Genomic DNA, 19,152 nt, shown 5'->3' with positions numbered 1-19,152 from the left:
TTTCTCGGTGAAATCTTCAGAGACAAAATTGTCTTTACATTATTGTCAGTACTCTTGCCCCTCTCGTATTTCTGAGACTCCCAGATCAAAGCCATAATGGTCAATTATTCACTGCGCTTGGGTGATGAGTTTGGATGTTCGTTTCATTGACAGTTTTTAACCTGCTTTATATTCCGTTTCTGTGGCAGTGTGAGCATCCAGCCTTTCTGAGAATCTGAATCCGAGCTCTTTGGGTCTGGTAGGCAGGTGCTGCGGTGTCAGAGTTCGGTTTGAGTTACTTTCTTGGGTGTCAGAGGCAGGGGCACGCTCTGGCCCCCTCCCAGCTGCCTGGCACCAGGCTCCTTCCTCTTCGGGCAGTCTCCTCGAGCTGCGGCAGCTCCTGCGGGGATCCTGCCGATAACAGCCTGCTTTGAAGCACGCTTCTGTGGGCCCCGTTGCACTGTGTCTGCCCCGTGGGCTGTAGATTTAGGATTCACGTCCCATGGACTTTGTGTGTCACACCTGATACCGTCAGGCTTCAGTCTGAAGCAAATTGAAGGAAATCTGTCTACCCTAGAGTCACAGCTCTTCACATGCCTCGGGAGAAGAGAGGGTTAACTTGTAGCGTAGGAAGATGTGGTGAGTGCCAGAGGTTGCAAGTTTTAACCCTCCTTGTGAGGGACGATCACCCAGTGTCCTGGGAGGGCTTAGAGCAGCACTTGCATGTCTCTCTACTCTTTTCCCCCTGCCCTGCACCCATCTCACGAGCGTAACCCTTCCAGCACACCTGCCCAGTGTGACCTGCCCCGCTTCGTTCCCAGTGCCAGCCGCTCCCCTGCGTGAGTGTGCACGCACGTGTGCACGTCCAGCGTCCTCGTGTGCCCACGGCCTGCTCGGGCCCTTTCCTCTCTCTCCTGGGGGAGGCTCGATGGAGGTCATCTTCCTCTTGAGCCTTCCATTGAGCCTCACCAAGGCTCAACGCGTCAGTGAGGGTTTCAGGCAGGGCAGGGGGCCCTGGAGAAGCCTATTCCTTCTCCTGTTTCGTAGGGTATTATTTTCAATGCAGCACGTTTCAGAAAAATATGGATTCTGTTTTTGTTCTCATTCTCGTTCCGAATGTGGAAATCAGCTAGAGAGGAATTACGCCTGTGAGCTGGGAGCCCAGTTTCACACTGTGAGACATGAGTTGGTGGCAGCACAAGCTACTTCTTCTTTACAGCTGGTCTGCGGTCCCGTGGTGGCGGACCTGGGCTTTGTGCAGGCTTGGAGGTAGCGCAGGCTGTCGGCTGTGCGATGGGAACGCGGCTCCGCGGGGGAAGTGCTGCCGTTCCCAGCCTGCGCTCAGGCGGGCGTCCCGCTCAGCTCCCGCTGGGGCGCGGGTGCCGCCGTCTCCTCGGGAGACTGCGCTGCCAGAAGCCGGAGTCGAGGGCTGCCCGTGTCGGTGCATCTCCTGGCCACCCCGAGCCGTGAGGCCTGTTGCCTGGGAAGCCCCGCTGGGGCCAGCTGCTCTGGGCTGAGCTGCGCAGCGAGGAGGCTTGTCCAAGGGCAAGCCTGCCCCGTCTGCCTCTCCTCTGGCTGGCCTGCTGCGGCCAGGGGAGGATCAGGCAGGACGACGCACGAGGCTTTTCAGGTGCTCCTCAGAAGGCACCCAAACTTTTCATCTCTTTCCACCTTATCATCATTTTTTGAGGCAAGGACGAGAGCAATGGGTCAGGTAAGGCTTTGGCTGATCACAAGTGCTTTAAAAACCTCTGGCCCTCTGAGACAGAGTTTGTAATTAATTCTAAAAAACCCCTTTCTTGGTTTTTTGTTTTGTTTTGTTTTTCCTCTCCCCAGAAATAGCAGCAGAAGCCTCAATATCCCTTTTGGGATCAAGGTCAACTTTCAGAGTGTGACCCACAACAAACTTTCCAATAGCTCCCTCATCTAAGCATAAATTAAAATAAGCAACGTTCCATTTGTGTCCAGATGAAATCCTTGCAGAAGAGGAAGAAAAGTGCAGTCTGCCAAGACAAGTGAGTTTGGAAGAGAAACAGAAAATAAAGGATAAGAGGAACTTCTTGGCAAAGCAAAATTGTCCACCAACCTCAATCAAATGTCTCCCTCCCAAGGGCAGTTCTCACTTTATGTGCAGCACCCCAAACTTTCTCTTGAAGGAGGCCATCGTTCAAAGACGTAGCAAAAGGGAAAATGAGAGCAGTGAGAAAATAGCTGAAACATTCAAAAGTTATTCCCATTGTTTCAAGCGATTGAATATTTAGCAAAGAGCTGAAAAATCTTTTTTGCTGATTCATCAGAAAATCAGGACTTGAGCCTGCAGCCAACAATTTCAATCAGACCACCAACCTTTGTGTGACGGAAATAGTCTTTCTACGGGGTATTGTGGCAAACTTGTCACTGAAGGACTGGGCTGTGGTAGAGTAAAATGCCACGCAACAAAACGAAGATTCCTGTTTGAAGACTGAGGGCCTCAAAGCAAACTGGCAGTGAAGTCCGGAGCGCAGCCCAGGCTGGTAGCCAGCCTCTCCAGGTTGCTTTCAGCTTTAATTACCAATGCAGAATGGGCAGCTTGCTTCTACGTTCTTCTCCACACCCTCCCGCCTGGCTGTTTCCAAAGGCACCAGCACACAGGCTGCTTTCCCCAGTCTCCTGTGAACTGCGGTAACAGAAGCAGGGCTTTTACCCTCTGTTTCTGCTTGAAAAGAAGCTGAGGAGGTGGTTACAAAGCAGATCTAAGCAGACATCAGGATTTCCAAGGGAGACCACGAGTTTGTTATCGCAACAGACTTGTTGCAAAGGGGTTGAAGGTGTTACGCTGCGGCAGTCCCTGCTGCTGCAGTTATGCTGCCAGGCCTTCTGTTTTGTAGGCAAAGCGGGGAGGAAGCACTGTTGTTTAGTATGTTATTTCTACTCCCAAATTTTTTATTTTCCAGTTTCCCCAAAGTGGCCCAAAACCACCTATGTGCTTTCCATTGGCAGCAGAGGTGACTGCACGCTGTGTGGACCTGCAGGTTGTGATGTGGTGTGGAAGTGGGACTCCTGCCAGAAGAATTGCTTGGTTTTCTGGAGATGGCTGTTACGCTTCAGCACATCCAGGGCTCGTTAATGTTACTTGTATATGTGTGAGAACAGAAGTCTCTTTGGCCACATCTGCATTTCCAGTGTTAGAGCGTCTCAGGCGTACTGCAGGTGTGCTCAGTTCATGCCAGGAGGTGTAGATATGCAGAGCTGTGCCTTGCTCCTGGGTACAGAAAGCTTGAGCTAGATCTAGTTCTTCTCTACAGTGCAGAGCAATTTCTCTTTTCTGAAGCATAATGTTCCTTCTTGGGCTGGTTAGCTGATTTACAGTCCAATCATAGGCCTCCATCCCTGAATGACTCAGTAATTTGTTATTTTTAGATCTACAAAGTAGACCTCTCCTGGCTAGCTAAGGTGGATGTGAGCCCAGGCCAGTGATCTGGAGTGCTTATGCTGACCTTGCAGTACTCCTGCCTCGGGGAAGGCAGGGCTCAGACCCGACCGTCCCGTCCCACCACAGGTAAGCTCCCTGGTTCTGCAGAGCAGGATCTGCTTTTCCTTTGCATGGTCCCAGCCCAGGATCGTTTTTCTGTGCAGTCTCAGTGCTCTGGTTAGAGGGAGAAATGCATCACGCTTATGTCTTCATCTGTGTACGAAAGAGAGAAGATTTCGGTTTTCTCTGGGATGCCGTTGGTGAATAAGCACTCCTCAAGGTAATAACCAAGTGACCGTTAGGAAACAGGCACATCTGAGTTCTGTACATAGTTGTGTATTGTCTTTCCTTTTTGATGGAAACAGCTACGGAAACTCTCAGTCATGGGATTCTGTTGTCCTTTTATTATAAATAAGAACAGTAAATTTCCTCCATGCTTTGCCTGCAGATTTCCTTTTTTAGAGTCATAAAATCCACAGACCCAGGCTCTGTGCTCTGCAGCGTCTTAATTGGAAAGTCCATGAAATTATCTGTTGGCACTCAGAGTTGTGCATGAAATATCTTGCGCCATCAGGGGATTTGCCTGTTAGGTTTACACTTTAATCTCCTTTACTAACCAGAGGTTTCCTGGAAATGTCACATCTGGCAATCATCTCAGCAGTGCAGTGTCATCTTCCCTGCCATCTGCCCTAACACGCTGATTAACTGTAAGCCTTGATCCTGTAAGCCTCTGAGTCTGCACAGAATTGAAATGACCAGTGCTGTGGGGGTGTGTCTTGCTCTTCCGAGAAAGGTGTTTCTTCATGGAGAAACCAGCTGATTTTTATGCGTGGTAGATGTTAGTCTCTGGCTTTGCGGCAGGTGGGAGCGTAGGTGCACATGAAATCCCTGCAGTCGTATCAAGACCAGGCTCAGGGACTGCGAGGCTGTAAATGGGAACTGCTTAAAAGCTTTGCCAATTCTGCGTGTACTCAAGCAGTAAGTCTTACGCGGTTGTCATCTCCAGTTATGAATGTTGTCATCAGTCACGAGGTGTTCATTTGTCAGTGGGACGGAACTTGTGTTTTAGATACTTTTGGCTCTAGTGAAAGCACGTGGACAGGGTGTGACCATAGTACAGACCGATGCCAGGGTGGGCAGAGCTGAAGCAGAGAGCTGGAGTTGATCTCCGGTTTGAGGCAGATTGTAGGACAGTTTTGATTGCATGCTTGTTGCATATTTGGGTTTTGATTGCATGTTTATTATTCCCTATTTGAATTGAGAGTCTGACTTGAAAAATTCCAGCTTGCTTAAAAGGGGTTCTTGGTGCTTTCTAACACTCAGTTCCTTTCCTGGGGTCTCATGTCAGATCATGAGTTGCTCTCGTGCAGCCTAGAAATGGGGCTTTGATGTTGTGAAGCAGATATCTCATTTAGTTTGGATCATAGCTGTTTGGATATCCTTTCCCATCCTTCCCCCTGCTGCTGTGCCCCACCCCCCCACCCCCCCAAAAAAAAAAACCACCCCAAAAAAACAAACAAAAAACCCAAACCAAACAAAAAAAACCCCAAAAACAACCACCCAGAGAATGCTTTGAAACAGAAAGTGAAGCATCTTGTTCTTGTCAACCCTGATAACATTAAAAGAAAGCTGTCTTGTGTAATGTGCATATGGCAGGGCTGGCTGTTACTTCTCAGCTGAGTGTAAAGATACATCGAACAACACGTGCATTGCAGTTCCTCCTGCCTATCCTTATTTTTCAACTTGGCGTAATGGAGTTCTGGAAGTAAGCACTTCTGGGTTTGGTGGTGGGTGAGTGAATGTTTAACAAACTGTAGTTTTGTACTGACTTTGTTTCTCTGAAGAAAACAATGCTAGCACCATATTTATGACTACTGTAGAATATTACATAAATCATTTATACTGAGTAACTCAGAATAACAATGTAAGCAGATTGATGCTGCAGTTGATTTCCACCGGTTGCATTAACGGGCGTCCAGGTTTGCTTTAGGAAGGCTGATTGGCTTTTCCGTGACTTAGTGTGGAGACCAGAGCCCGATGCTCCAAGGAACATTGCACGCCTGTTCTCTGCACGGGCAGGCTTCGTGTTAATCCCTAGTCGCTGTTCTAGTCCCATGACTTTTCAGAGCAATACCCACCGAAACTTCATGAGATGTTTTTAGAACAACTGTTGTTTGGCTCTGCTTATGTAATTTAATTGCATCCCCAGAATGAGAGTCCGGGAGAGTTGTTAAACACAGCCTGCCTTTGAATGGAATCTTAAATTCATTCTTTCTAGAGGGGAAATTTCTTTAGGTTGAAGTCAAAAGTTGCCATGTAGTTCTTGCAAAGTCAAGGGTTGTTTTCTGTGCTTTGCAAAATATTTCTGGGGAGTTGAACCCCAAGTATTTTAAAATGAATTGAGTGGGATCTTTGGATGGGCTGTGTGACCCTGCTGCTCAGGCTTGCGGTTTAACGCTGTAACTCACTAACTTTATTGCCCAGAAGGAAATGAAGATAACCGTGTTTGCCTTTAACAGTGAGTGAAGAACACAATTTTGTATGTCTGTTTAATGTATTGAGGTGGAGGAGGAAAAGCTTAAAAACAACCCTCAAAATGCACCTTTTCATGTTAAATGTTCAAAGCTGTTCCAGTGGCTTTAAATAGCCATCCTGTGTTCGGTCCGGTTAGTGACAACATCTTTCGCCCTCTCACTTCACTTTTATCTGTTGTATTATTTTTCCATTTTGTTTATTGTTTGGGGCTTCTGATGACTATTGTTGTACTTGAAACACAATACAAACTAAACAAAACACTTCACATATTATCAAGTTTGTTACTTAATTTGAACAGAGTGTTTCTACTGTATAGTTCTAGCAGGCTATTGGCAGTGGAGTTTATCAAAAGGCTATGTGTGTGAGTAGTTTTATATAGATGTAGTGGTAAAACAGACATATATGTGTAATGTGCTCACACGCTCTCTTTGTGCAAATTCGAGTCTCTTGATTATTTAAAACTTGATCATATTCTGATAGAAATATAAAGTTGCTGAACTAACTCAAAGCAATATACTAATTAACTCAGAAATCGTTTTTTATAATGGTCAGGAGTCATTGCTTAGGAAGAAAATAATAAAAAGGAAGGCAGATAGAGTGGTGCCCACCCTGGTGGTGCTCTCACTGTAAAGCACTCACTGGTTTATAGATATCCAGAGCTCCAGGCTGTGCATGGAACCAGGATGTTTTATGGCCCTGATGTATCCAGGATCTTCTTTACCTATCTGTTTTTTGCAAAGCTTGTTACCTTCTTCAACAGGAAAGGGGAAGACATGAAATGAAATATGTAAGCTCCTGTGAACAAGCCAGTGCTAATATGTATACCTTAAAAATGGCTTATAATAGCAATAGCTACCAAGACTTCAGCTGAGGGTAGAATTTTAATTTAAAGCAATACACAATGCAGATACAAGCCCAAGTTAAGAGAATGCTCTTTCCCGTGTAGCTGATTCTAGGGAAGGACATACCTGGTGTGCTCGGAGCAGCTGCTTCTCTCCGGCGGATCAGGCTGGAGGGCTGTGCCAGCAGTGGGCCTCGGTGCTGCTCCCCTGCAGAGAAGCTGCAGCGAGCTCTGGCTGTCGCAGAGTTTTTGAGCAATGGAAGCAGAACACCACATGCCAGGAGACCAGAAGTGAAGTGTCACTGGTCTTCCTGTCCGAAGATCACGAGTAGCCAGTGTATATTGGAAAAGGAAGTCAATTCTAAGCAGGCAAAGTCATCTCGAACACCAGTTGAAGTGCTAAAATGCGTGGGTGCTATGTGGTTTCTCTCTGAAAAGTTGTGTGGGTCTCAGGATGCAGTGGGCAGTTCAAGCTTCATAGCCATTGGTATGATACTGTTTTAAAAATGGTAATATGCTGAAAGGTAACGACCCAAGGGTGAGCAACTTTGGGAATGACTTTTTCATAGTTTATATTTTGAAATTATGTCATTGTAGGATTGCCTGACAGCATGGCTGTACTTCTTGGTTTGAAATGTCATTCTTGGTTGAAACTTGTTAGAATTGTTAAACTCGAACTAAGTACGCCAGTCACAGTGCTGCCTCCAATAAAAGATTGAAGTGTGTAGCTCTCCATGAGTATGTGAAGTCCCAAAAGAAGAAATGCAATGTTTTCAAGTGTAAGCTGCTGTTCTGTGGTGGATTAAACGTTGCAGCACAGATAATTTTTTGCGTGCTTCAGAGAGAAGCAAGCAGTTGTCCGGCGCAGAGGATTAAGAGCTTAAAGGGCGGGTAGGACATCTCAGCTCTGTGTACAGTTTCACCCCATTGGAATGACTCTAGACAGCAGGGCAAACTGAAGGGTCGCTTTGTTATGCAGACAGGGATATTTTTCCAAAATGCCAGCCAAAGTTAATGTTTAAGGATCTAAAGATACAGCTTCTATTTCCAAAGGGTTAGAAAGCAAGCAGTGAGCATGACTGCTGGAAAACCCCTGCTGTATATCATATACTTTTGGTGGCTTAAGAGCAAACTGATAACGCGTTTTACCTTTAGCCATACAAGTCTTTTTCTTCCCCAAAAATGCAAAATTCACTTGTGGTCTAGCTGTTGTTTTATTAGGAAAATAATTTGAACTTTTTGTCTGAGCTCAGTGCCTATGAAAGGAAACCTTTTTTATGGTCCTGCTGATGGACTTCTGTATCAGAACCGGAGCATACAGATTCATGGACAGAGATGGGAGAAAACTGACTGTATCAGAGCATATCTGGTGACTGAAAGGGCTGCTGGTGGTGGTGGTGATTTGGTTCTGCGTGTGTCTGATGACAGAAGTGCAAGTTGGGGTGGCAGCTCTGAAGGCTTTGGTAAGAGGAATGTGGCTGAGGGGTTCCGACTTGTGTTGTTCTAAATGAAGGATCTCACACCACCAAAGCATTGCCATATATAAGCAATATCTCTGACTACTAACCTTCTAGGTCTGTGCCCTGTTATCAAAACCTCCTAATGAAGTAGTCAGTGCTGCCAACCCTACTAAACATGAAAACATATAATTGTATTATATCTGTGGCCAAGCTCTGTGAATTGATAAAAGCGGGATGAACAAGATAAGGATTTGTATAGAATAATCCCACTAGAAGGCATGCTGATTACAAAAGTGTTGCAGGACTTCCGGATTATTTTTTTTTTTACCCTATCAAAACTGCTGGCAAATACTTTCTGCCTAGTTTTGTTTTGCTCATGGGTCATTATTAATAGCCTTCAGAGGCCTTACAGGGATCTGCCTGAAACGTAGTCATCAGGTCTTTGGCCGTATTCAGCTGGCAGCACTGTTGCTCCCACTGCAAACGTCGTGCCTTGCGGGGTGGCACGGGCTCCCGTGGGGAGAGCTGAGGAAAGGGGCTGACGCGCATGTCAGTGAGCCCAGTCAAGGTTGCGCTAGTTACGCAATTACAATTGCGTAATTCATGAGGTTCTGGTGTGTGTCAGTACAAAGATATATTCTTAGAACTTTTGAGGTTCTAGTTTCCTTTTTTAAGTTGCTTAGGAAGCTGCAGTGGTGGAAAGCCACAGTAGAGGTTATTGCTAGAGAAACCTCGAAAGTAAACGGCATAATACATGTAGTGACAAAAATCTTGCACAGGTAGCAGTCCGAAGCTGTCTCTAAGTACACATTCAAATAACATTTCTTCCACAATAACCCCATGGCATGGAGAGTTCTGGCTGGGCTACTCAATTACAATGTAATGCAAAGCTTCCTGAATGAAAAAAAATCACAAATGTTCATGAATTGTGTGCTCCTTGCATTCTTGGGTCTGATTTGCTGTCATGCCTCCACCTGGAAAACCATTTTTCACGTATAGCGTCCTATAAAAAAATGGGAGTCTCAGGCTGCACAACCAAAATGTACCTATGTTTCTGTCCTGATCTGGTTCTCTGAAATGACAGCGATAAGTCAGGGCCTGAGACTTTTCCTATAAACTTTCTTGTAGCTTCTTCTTTCAAGAAGAACTTTTAAGGACCAAAATTCCATGTCAAATCCAGACAAATTAAATACAGTTATCTGGTATTTGGGGACTCGGATATTCTTTTATAATTCATTTGTAGCCCTGGGAAAATATTTCACAAACAGCGTCTTCAAAGAACTGTTGTATATGTAAGTGCGTGTATAAACCAGTGATAAAGGATTATCACAGATACATCCTGTCAAGATAAAGTAAACTTATTTTGGGGATGATTTAACAGTGAAGTGTTGTATGCATCCAAGTCGTCAGGCTTCAGAGCAGAGCCTCATCCTGGCTGGCCCGTGCGCTGGGAGCGCGCGGCTGCGTCTTCCTTTCCCGGCGCAGGATTTCATACGGATGCCCCACTGATCCCTTGTGGGACCATGCTTTCCAGAAACTACTGGTTGCTTTATCTCTTTGGTCCCCTGGAAAGGGTATCTTAAGGCCGTTCTTTGAAGGGCATCGCCCTGGGTGCAGTTGCTTTGGGTAATAGTTTTTTTGGTAGAAAATTCTTATTAGGAAACAGCAGTACTGTTTCTCCTAAGAGGAAATCCGATATAAATGCAGCCTTTAGTTAAAAAATAAGTGGGTAGTGAGAAAGCATAGTATGTGTGCATCCGCATCCTGTAAGGACAGTATGCGGCATGCTAGAAGAGATGTAGGTGGCCATCTGGTCGTGTTTTCAGCCATCACTGAGCTTCACCACTTGGTGTGCAGGCTCCACTGCTGTGCGAGGACAGAATCCTGAGTCCTGTACGCGTGGTCTGCAGTCTCTTTGCCTGTCCTTTGTGTCCCTGGTTAGAGACAAAGGGGGATGTTTCCACTGAAGTAGCTCTTCGGGCTTTGCTGGAGTTGGGCGGGAAGTCCACCATCCACCTGGAAAAAGGTTACGATTCTGAGAGGGGTTCAAGCTTTCTTGTTCTGCATGTATATGATGAATCTGAGAGAGTGTATGTGTGTGTACGTATGTTATGTATGGAAATACTCTGCTATGCTATATATTTAAAATACTGTCTAGTAGTCAGGATATTTGACTTTAATCTTAGGAGGTGTGTGCTCATTCTGTGATCTGCTTCTGATAGGACTTAGCTCACTGAAGCATGTGGGACAGAGTCAGCTGTCTGTTGGTTCTGGTAAGGAGGAGCTGGAGCACTGCTGAGAATGGGAGAACCTGGGTGAAACCAGGCATTGGGGAGCCTGGTGGAAACGCATAGCCTGGTTGTGGTTGAGCACCCTTGAGTCTAGCAGCTCATGAGCATCAGTTCCAACGGTGCAAGTGGTGACGGTTTCTGAGCAGCAGCGGGCAACGAAGACGGAAAGAGCCATCTTCATCTGTAGCACAGTTACTCTGCAAATAGCCTATCCACCAGGAACGGGCTTGACTGTAGTTCCATCTGGTAAGGGATGTAATCGTTCACAGTTTGACTGCAGAGTCTAGTGTCTCTCTCCAGCCAGATGTAAAACCTGTTGTAATGGGTCTGCACGCCTTCTTGCAAGACAAAAGCTGTTTTTGGGTAAATCAAGATAGGTTTTATAGTACACAGAAAAATTCAGCTCAAAAGATTAATACTGGAGAAGGCTATAAGAAAGTAAAAAGATGATGATACCTGTCTGTCTGGCACGCTGAGCCCATGGAGCACGTCAGGGAATGTGCGGTAGCACGAGCCACCTGCCTTAGCCTCCCGGCGGGTAACGTGCACGTGGAGGGGAGGGCACAAAGTGGGGTGGGAAGAAGTTGCAGCCTCATAAATAAGTGATCTTGTTATTGGAAGATTTTGTGTAGCAGTCTCCCTTAGTGGAAAAGACAAGCTGCGTGTACCTGCTTGTTCCTGTAGCCATGTGGGTGTTGCAGCAAAGGTTTTAAAAGCGTAACAGCTGCAAAGCAGAGACCAGGGTGGTGGGGGGTGTGTGTGTATGAAGTTAACACGGTAATTATCTAGCACAATTTAACAGGCCATAAACCCTTCTGTGGTTTACTATTACTTGAGTCGTAAAAGGGAGACCAGAAGCTCTCAGCCTGGGCTTTCTTTGACCATATAAGACCTAATAAGAGAGTCTTTGGTTATTAACATCTGTGTGTACATAACTGATCTTGCAGTCCTAAATATTACCATTTCACAAAACCAACCCAGTTTGCTGTTCCATTTAATTTGGTGCTTACGAGAATTTAAACTATGCAACCGAGTCTCAAAAATGGTTTTCTTAATATGGTTATGTATGTGCATAGACCCCTAAGAGTACAAAATGGCAAATTTGATCCCAGAACTAGTATTTGAGATTGTGTGTGAACATTGTTTTCTACAGAGCTGATTGGGAAACAGGGTTTATTCTGTGGTATTTTAGCCATTTAAAATATTTTTATTTAAAGTAGGATAAATATCCAAAATATCCTGTCTTCCTTTCCAGAAACAGCCCCCCCCGAACAATGTAAGTAGTTTTATAATACTTGCATTAATCCAAATACTATAATACTTCCACTTCAACTTTTTCATTATGCATAAAACAGAATCTGAAACTAAACGAACAGTGTTTAAAGAAAAAAAGAAAAACCAAACCCTTGTTTCAGTAGAAAACTTCATCAAAGGTCTTCTCATGCAGTATTTTATCTTGTTATTTGAATGCTGCATTTTCAGGATTTTCTTCTCAAACCATTTTCTTCTATGTTAAAAGGAAAGTCCTTATATGAACTTGATGATGGACTGTTGCCATCTTCTGTTTCTTCAATTGCACTACATTGCAAGAGACGTATAAAAATTGATTGCTCAAAACACCTGTCAGCTCCTTACAATGTACATTTTTCAAGTTGGCTGTTTATTTTTTGTACGAGCAGCTTTTACTCTAAACAAATCTGATCTAATCCCTGGTGGAGTACAGGACAAAATGATTCATGTAAACATTGTTCCGTTTACAGGATTAAATACAAACACATCCTTGTAGCCTTGAGTGGCCAAATATATATGTCCTCCCTGCTGATTTCTCCGGTCACGCTGAGGGTGTATGGGGAGGCTGCAGGGTGAGGGGAGGAGGTGTCGGGCTGTGCGGTGCCGCCCACGCGCTTGGGGCTGCCCGTGCTCGGCTCGGCGCGTGAACTGCGTGCCCGGGCTGTTCTTAAAAGGCTGTGAATTCGGGGTGATCTCCACTGGCTGAAGGCGACCGAATTCACGCTCCTGGGGGACGGTTCCCTGCCTCCCCACCCCTCTGCAAATCCTTCTCCCAGCCCCTGGGGAGCTCGTCCCCGGGGAGCCTGTGTTCACCCTGTTCCTGCCTTCTCGGCTGGGGCCCGGCCGAGCTGCTCTGAGCTCCCCAGGGAGCGCGGGAGGCACCCAGGGCACGTGCCCATGCCGTTCGGTGGGAGATGGCCTCCTTTGTAGAGTGCAGCCATCAAAGGAGGAGGAGCAGCTTGTCTGTCTGCCTCTGCCTTTCCCTGAGAGGTTCCCACACCATTATCCCGGGGTGGAGGAGCTGCTGGAGCAGCCTTGGACCCTGCTGTGCCTCTTGCCGCCCTGTTGGCGTGAGTGCCCCGGCCAGCTCGGCTGCCTGCCCTGCACCGCCAGGACGAGCTGGTGCAAAACCAGCTCGGGAATGTTTGCACAAGCGGTTGTGACAAGTGGTTTTGGTTTCTTCTGCCCTTGTCATAAACAAATCTGGAGTCCTGTCAACTGCTCGCGTGGTCAACTGCTTGCGTCTCAACTGCTTGCCTGGAGAAAAGGAGGCTGAGGGGAGACCTCATCGCTCTCTACAACTGCCTGAAAGGAGGCTGGAGAGAGGTGGGGTCGGTCTCTTCTCCCAGGTAACAAGAGATAGGACGAGAGGAAATGGCCTCAAGTTGCGCCAGGGGAGGTTTAGACTGGATATTAGGAAATTTTACTTCACTGAAAGGGTTATCAAGCACTGGCACAGGCTGCCCAGGGAAGGGGTTGAGTCGCCATCCCTGGAGGTATTTAAAAGCCGTTTGGATGAGGTGCTCAGGGACATGGTGTAGTGGTGGTCTCGGTAGTGTTAGGTATATGGTTGGAATTGATGATCTTAAAGGTCTTTTCCAACCTATACGATTCTGTGATTCTGTGGTGCGAAGCCTGCCAGGATCTCATTGAAACGACTTGAGGTGTCCCAGTCAGTATTAGCTCTGGTGGGTACTCTCCAGGACTTGGTTTCTTTTTTTAAATAATGTAGTTGTTAGTCAACACTATCTCATGCAGCAGCTGCTGTGTTGGTCTTTCATTATTCCTTTCTTCTTGCCTTGATTTTGGATGTTCTTCTTTAATATTTCCTCTGCTCTGGTTGCGTGTACCACAGTGTGAAATAATACCCTGCATGTGTTGCCTGAACTGCTCTCCAAAAATGAATTTCACCTGTTTATTGCACACAATTATTGTTTCCAAGAGTTGAAAGCAGCCAAGTTATAAATAATTTTGAACAAAAAATTCCTAATGCTTTAAGTCTTATTTCTGTTGTATTAAGCAAGCATAAAAGGTGCAGGGAAGCTGAATTTTCAGCTTGATGTCAATTGCTCAGACTTGTCACATTCGAGTCTGTCAAGGGACATTTTTTGTTGTTTCCTCACTTAGACTGAGATAAATGGGAATTAAAAGCTGTTTTAACTGTCTTTTACTTTCTTTTTTTTTTTTTTTTTTTTTTGAGAAGAGACTTAACAAATTCAAACACAATCCTAGTTTATGTTTGATATTTTGAAAGGAGTGAGTAGCGCTCTGGTAGGTTTGATCTGTGGATGAGACTGTGTTGCTGGCACCGCAAACACCCGAGAGGAAAAGCGGAGACGCTTTCAGCTGGCAGTGAAGTGCCGCTTCTGCAGATAAGGCCTGTGGCTGCCCGGCCCCAGCGGCCGCCTGCCGCGGGCACGCCGAGGGTCTCCGCAGGAGCGCGTGCCGCCTCCTCCCTCTCCCTCACCTGCCGCGTGCCCCTGGCACCCATCCGCCAGGCCCCGGCGCGGCCGTGCCGCGGTGCAGGGGCTGACGCTGCGGCCGGGCCTGTGCCCGCGCGTCCCCCGTGTTGGTGAGCTCAGCGGTAGGTGGGGTGAAACGTGCTGTCCTCGTACGGCAGAGCTCTTCATCTGGGCAGGTAGAAACGGGCAGAAACAAAGGCTGTACAGCAAACGCGAAGCCTGGGGAACTGCTGACTCGCCTTGTTGGATCCCGCTCCGAGCCCAGACCCTGTGCATCTCAGCTGGAGCCTCCTGGAGCTCCAGGTTGCTTTCCGAGCTGAGGCATCCTTAGCTTCTTTCGGCCTTAAAAAACCCACCCAACCAACACAACCCCCAAAACCCCTCTAAGTGAACCTGATCTCTGTGTGGGTTTAAGCTTTTGACGTTTGAAATGGGTGTTAGGTATGCTGAAACAGAGAAGCTGTACATGTCTGCACATTCCATAATGAACTTCTGTGGTCAGAGACTCAAAGATACGTTTTATTTACACGATGTACAAATATTCTCACAAGTTAGCAAAAGTCTCTGTGCGGGTGACTTCAGACATCGGTGTATTCATGGTATATGCGCACTTCTGATCTTCTAACGCTCTGAAGTGATCTAATACTCTCACTCCTGGTTCGCATATTTGATTTTCTGAACAGCCTTCGTGAGAATGATCTACACATGAAGAAGTAAATTATTGGATCCAGACAGACATTACATGCAGATAGGAACAGTGTCATTTCCTTACAGTAATACAAGATTTTATGTGCAGAGTCATCTAAAATTTTATCTAGATGGCTAAAAGTAAAGGGTATTCTGCACAAATGATATGGCAGAAAGCAAGTGAAAAATACAGCCACAACAACCCTTATACTTTGATTATGCTTTCGCTTTCTGCTTGATGAGCTAATAAATTGTTTGCTCGATTTATAAATGTACCTGGATATCGCAATATAACATCCTATCAGTACTATCAGCACCACTACAAACATGCAGGTGTTGATGTAAATGACAGCTGTGTGCCACTTGACTCCCAAGGGGGACTTCAGCTTTACGCAGTCGTCAATGTTTTTCTTTGTCGGGTAGCCGTTTGTAAGAATCAGGTTTGGTAAAGCTAGGAAAGCCATTACAACCCAAACGCAGGCAGATAAGATCTTGGTGAAGGTGATGCTGTACATCCTGGAGTCTCCGAAAGGCTTCACAACTTTCAGGTAGCGGTCGATGCTGATGAGTCCGAGGAACACAATTGTGGTGTACATGTTTGCGTAAAACAGAACCGTGGTGTATCGGCACAGGAAAGAGTTGAAGTGCCACGGTCCCAGCTGCGAGTCCTGGATTATCTTGAATGGGAACGTCAGTGTCATGAGAAGGTCTGCAACCACTATGTTTTTGAGGTAAAATATAAAACTTGTTTTATTTCTGATGTGGAAAAAAATCCACACGGCTAGGCCATTCAGCAAGATGCTTGCCAGGAAAATGATGAGGTAAAGCACAGGCAAGACGATGGTGGTGAATTCATTGTGCGTGGAGTTCCCGAGTAAGCCTGCTGTGGAGTTGAGTGAGGTACTGTTGTCTTGGCTCAGACGATCATCTGTGGGAATGAGGGAAAACAACAAGTTTAAGTGTGTTTCTAGCGTTTTACAAATGGGGCTGGTTTAAAACTGTCCTCTAGAAAATGTCCTATCTCTGGGCAATTCTGGAGGCTGCTCGGATTACCCAGCCTGGAAAACCTGAGTTTAAAACAGTGCTCCTAAGTATTGCACGTGTCAAAATAAATGTGCCTGAGGCTTGCTAGCCTCTGAGCACGACGTCTGTGCTTCCTGCTGAAATATAAAGGTGCTTCTGCAAATAGGTTGACAGGAAAAACGCGCAGGATGTGAGTGCGTGTATATTCCCCAGGTCCCCGCGCTACTCACGAGCTCCCTGCCTGCCCTTGCCGCCGCCCTGCGGGCGAGGAGCCGGGAAAGCCCAGCTCGGTGGGGTGGATGCTGCGTGGCGATGGGCGGCAGCGCAGCCCGTCTGTCGCTGGAGAGGCTTTGAGTTTGGGCTGTTGGAAGGACCCGTGAGGCGAGGCCCGGGTCGGGCGCTGTGCAGCCTGTGTGGGGCCGGTCCCTGCCACCTGGTCTCGCGGCCGCGCCGGCGGCGTCCTCCCTTTCCGCGGCACGGGCAGGGCCTGCTGGCATCTGCGCCACAGACGTGGCGGTCACGCCTGTTTTCGGGGCTCTGGCTGGCGCTGGCTGCCGGAGCGGTGGTGAGCCTGGGTAAGGTGGGCGCAGGCCGGAGCGGTGCTGGGGCGGGGGGAGCAGCAGGGCCTGGCCAGCCTTGCGGCAGGCGGGGTTTGTGCAAGTAAACATTTTCTCAGTATTTGAAGAAGATAAATAGCCTGGAAATTCTCTGTAGAGAGAACCTGTGAAATGTGAGAAGGATTTGAGCTCCCTTAAGCCGCCTGCCATCCAAGCGGAGTGGGCGCTCCCCGCGCTGCAGGCCGAGCTCTGCAGAGCCCGTCGCTGCTCTTGCGCAGGGGTGTGGGCAAACGCAGCTGCACGCCAGCGTGTTGGGAACGAACTATTGATCAAAATTACAGGGTGTCAGCTCTTGGCTGTCTTGACAGAATGCAACTTGTGAGCTGAGATGATCTGTTTATCAAGAGACAGGACTCCAGAGAGACTCTTTGGGCCTATTAAATGCTAATTTAAAACTTAGCGTACTTAAATGTATTTAAAAATCACAGTCTCTGGGGCTTTTAAGATTTCATGTGTAAATGTTTGTGAAAACACTTCAGACTTATAAATTCTCTCATAAAACTATAGCACATTTTATTTGATATTGTTTATACTCTGAACTTGGCTGGTGTGGTGAACCAGGACCGGCACCCCCGGGGCAGCACTTGGCAGTGTCTAGACAGCCTTTTCTGAAATGACTTCTTTAAAATGTTGGTGGGAACTGACAGTAATACAATAAACACTTCTCAATCACTTACATTTCCAACGTTATTTTACCTGGCAGTTTTCCATAAGACAAATTGTACCCCATCGTTTGTGTTGCTGTAGGTTTTCAGCTGCAATGCTTTTCAGGAGTCCCTCTGGCAGCCGTAGATCCAGGATGCGGCATGGGCTGTGCCAGCTTTACATTCTGGGGAAAATAAATCGGCATTAAAACCAAAGCAAAACAGAAGACCCCAGCTTGCTCTCCCCAGTGTGGAGAGGAGCTCTGGGAAATTAGCATCCGCCAGAATTCCCAAGGGAAGGGCTGAGGCATGCTGATGGCTGATCTCTGGATGCTGCACAGCCGTCGAGGTCTTCATTGCCACATCTCCACTTGGAGCTGGGCGTCGCTGCATCGTGGCAGGCCGTCCTGCCACCTGAGCTCTTGTAAGCCTGCCAGTTTCACTGTTAAAACTGTTTCCCTTTCTCCACCTCACTGAGAGCGCTGTGCTGGAGCTTTATTGCTATAATATTTAGCAACATTATTCTGATTTCCAGCCTAAATGTCTCCATGGCCACTTTCTGTCTCGTATATTCTTGTACCAGTGCCTTTCATTTAAAGAACCCATGTCCATCTCTGATACTTAGCCCTCTGCATATAGAGGGACGTTTCTCACTGTACTGAGACTTCATTTACTGTGATTAAGCAAGCCTTCATGTGTTTCTGCAAGACTTGAAGACACCAGGCCTTCTCTGTATCTGATCCAGTTAAGATAATCTTCCTTGAATCCCATTGACAAATATTGTGCGCTGTTTTGCATATGAGGTTTAAGAAAAGCTTGTTTCCTGGTGGCCGAGTTCCTTATCACCACTGAAACACCTCATCTAACATTTTCTGGGATCTCTTTTCCTCAGTTCCTCCTTATGTCTGCACCAGGTAGGTGGCAAACGGCTGTGCTGGGATCAGCTCTGTCACGCTTTCTGTCCCCTCGGTGCTTCACAGGCACCTGTGCTAGTGTGCGGCAGGCTTTTTTATTGTCCTTAGCTGCATGATACTGCATTTTTTGTCCCAGAAAACTTCATTTCAAGTTTGTTAACCTCTGTAAAAATGTTTGATTTTAACTTTTTAAAACCTGTTTTCCTCAGTTTGATTTCTTTCAAAAGTTTGGACCAAACCTTTGCAGAAACCTGGACTGTGACAGGACTCTGACAGCCTGGCCACGAATGTTCTTTTCTTAAATTGGTACTGGATTTGATATTCTCCAGGTGGGTACTTCTACACCGCTCTTCTCAGTTTTGAAAATAGGTTAGTGTGCAAGTGTTTGCAAACGTACCATCCCAGACACTGCAGTAGGTGAAGTTTGTCTCCTGACTACCAGAACATGCCGCTTGAATGGTTGTATGCCTTTGTTGTGACCTGCCGCTACAGCTGGTTTCTTGCTCCTTGGTAAAGGCCCTCGACCTTATTCCTGACATCTCTTGCTTGGCCGTCCTGTTCGTTTATTTGCGATCTTAGACATTTCAGTGGTGGATGCCTGAGAGTGGGATTTTTTTTTTTAAGTTTATCATCTCTCACTTCTTGAAGTAAAAAAGTTTCATATGTAATTATGAGATATGTGTGTATAATGTATCCAGCAAATTGGGGTGGAAATTGTAAGTTCCTGTTCCTTTCTCATGGTTTTGAATGAAGTGCTTCAGAGTATTATGAAGCCAGCCTACAGGGAATACTGAAAAACTGCAGAATCTAATTTATGCTATGATGGCATTATAGTGTTTTGACATTGTTCAAAGAAATTTTGACAATACTAATTCATAAGACTACATTCCAGATCATTGCTTTACTCTTGCAGTATGCAAATGCATTGATTTTTCCATGCTTCACTTTCTGGTTACAA

At 46.5% G+C, this 19,152-nt stretch overlaps 2 protein-coding genes across 2 annotated transcripts in view; one reads left to right on the top strand and one right to left on the bottom strand.

Moving 5' to 3' along the window:
• The window catches only part of MED12L (mediator complex subunit 12L), a 156,918-nt gene that overhangs the window by 61,469 nt on the left and 76,297 nt on the right, over positions 1-19,152 (top strand). The window lies entirely within an intron of this gene.
• GPR87 (G protein-coupled receptor 87) lies at positions 14,888-17,366 on the bottom strand. The gene is made up of 2 exons (XM_072867912.1): positions 17,333-17,366; positions 14,888-15,924 (listed from the first exon to the last, which is right to left on the bottom strand). The coding sequence occupies exons 1-2, from the start codon at positions 17,364-17,366 to the stop codon at positions 14,888-14,890; spliced, it is 1,071 nt and encodes a 356-aa protein (XP_072724013.1).

This window comes from Ciconia boyciana, chromosome 7 (genome assembly GCF_034638445.1).
Source record: "Ciconia boyciana chromosome 7, ASM3463844v1, whole genome shotgun sequence".
Classification (NCBI taxonomy): domain Eukaryota; kingdom Metazoa; phylum Chordata; class Aves; order Ciconiiformes; family Ciconiidae; genus Ciconia; species Ciconia boyciana.
Note: the sequence above shows the minus strand (reverse complement) of the source record. Positions and strands in the feature narration are given on the sequence as shown.

What these genes read in the sequence shown, in the direction of transcription:
- GPR87 (XM_072867912.1), bottom strand. Translation starts at nt 17,366, where the DNA reads ATGGGGTACAATTTGTCTTATGGAAAACTGCCAG. An exon ending in GTCTTATGGAAAACTGCCAG is followed by an intron (nt 15,925 to 17,332) that starts GTAAAATAACGT and finishes TCATTCCCACAG; the next exon opens with ATGATCGTCTGAGCCAAGAC.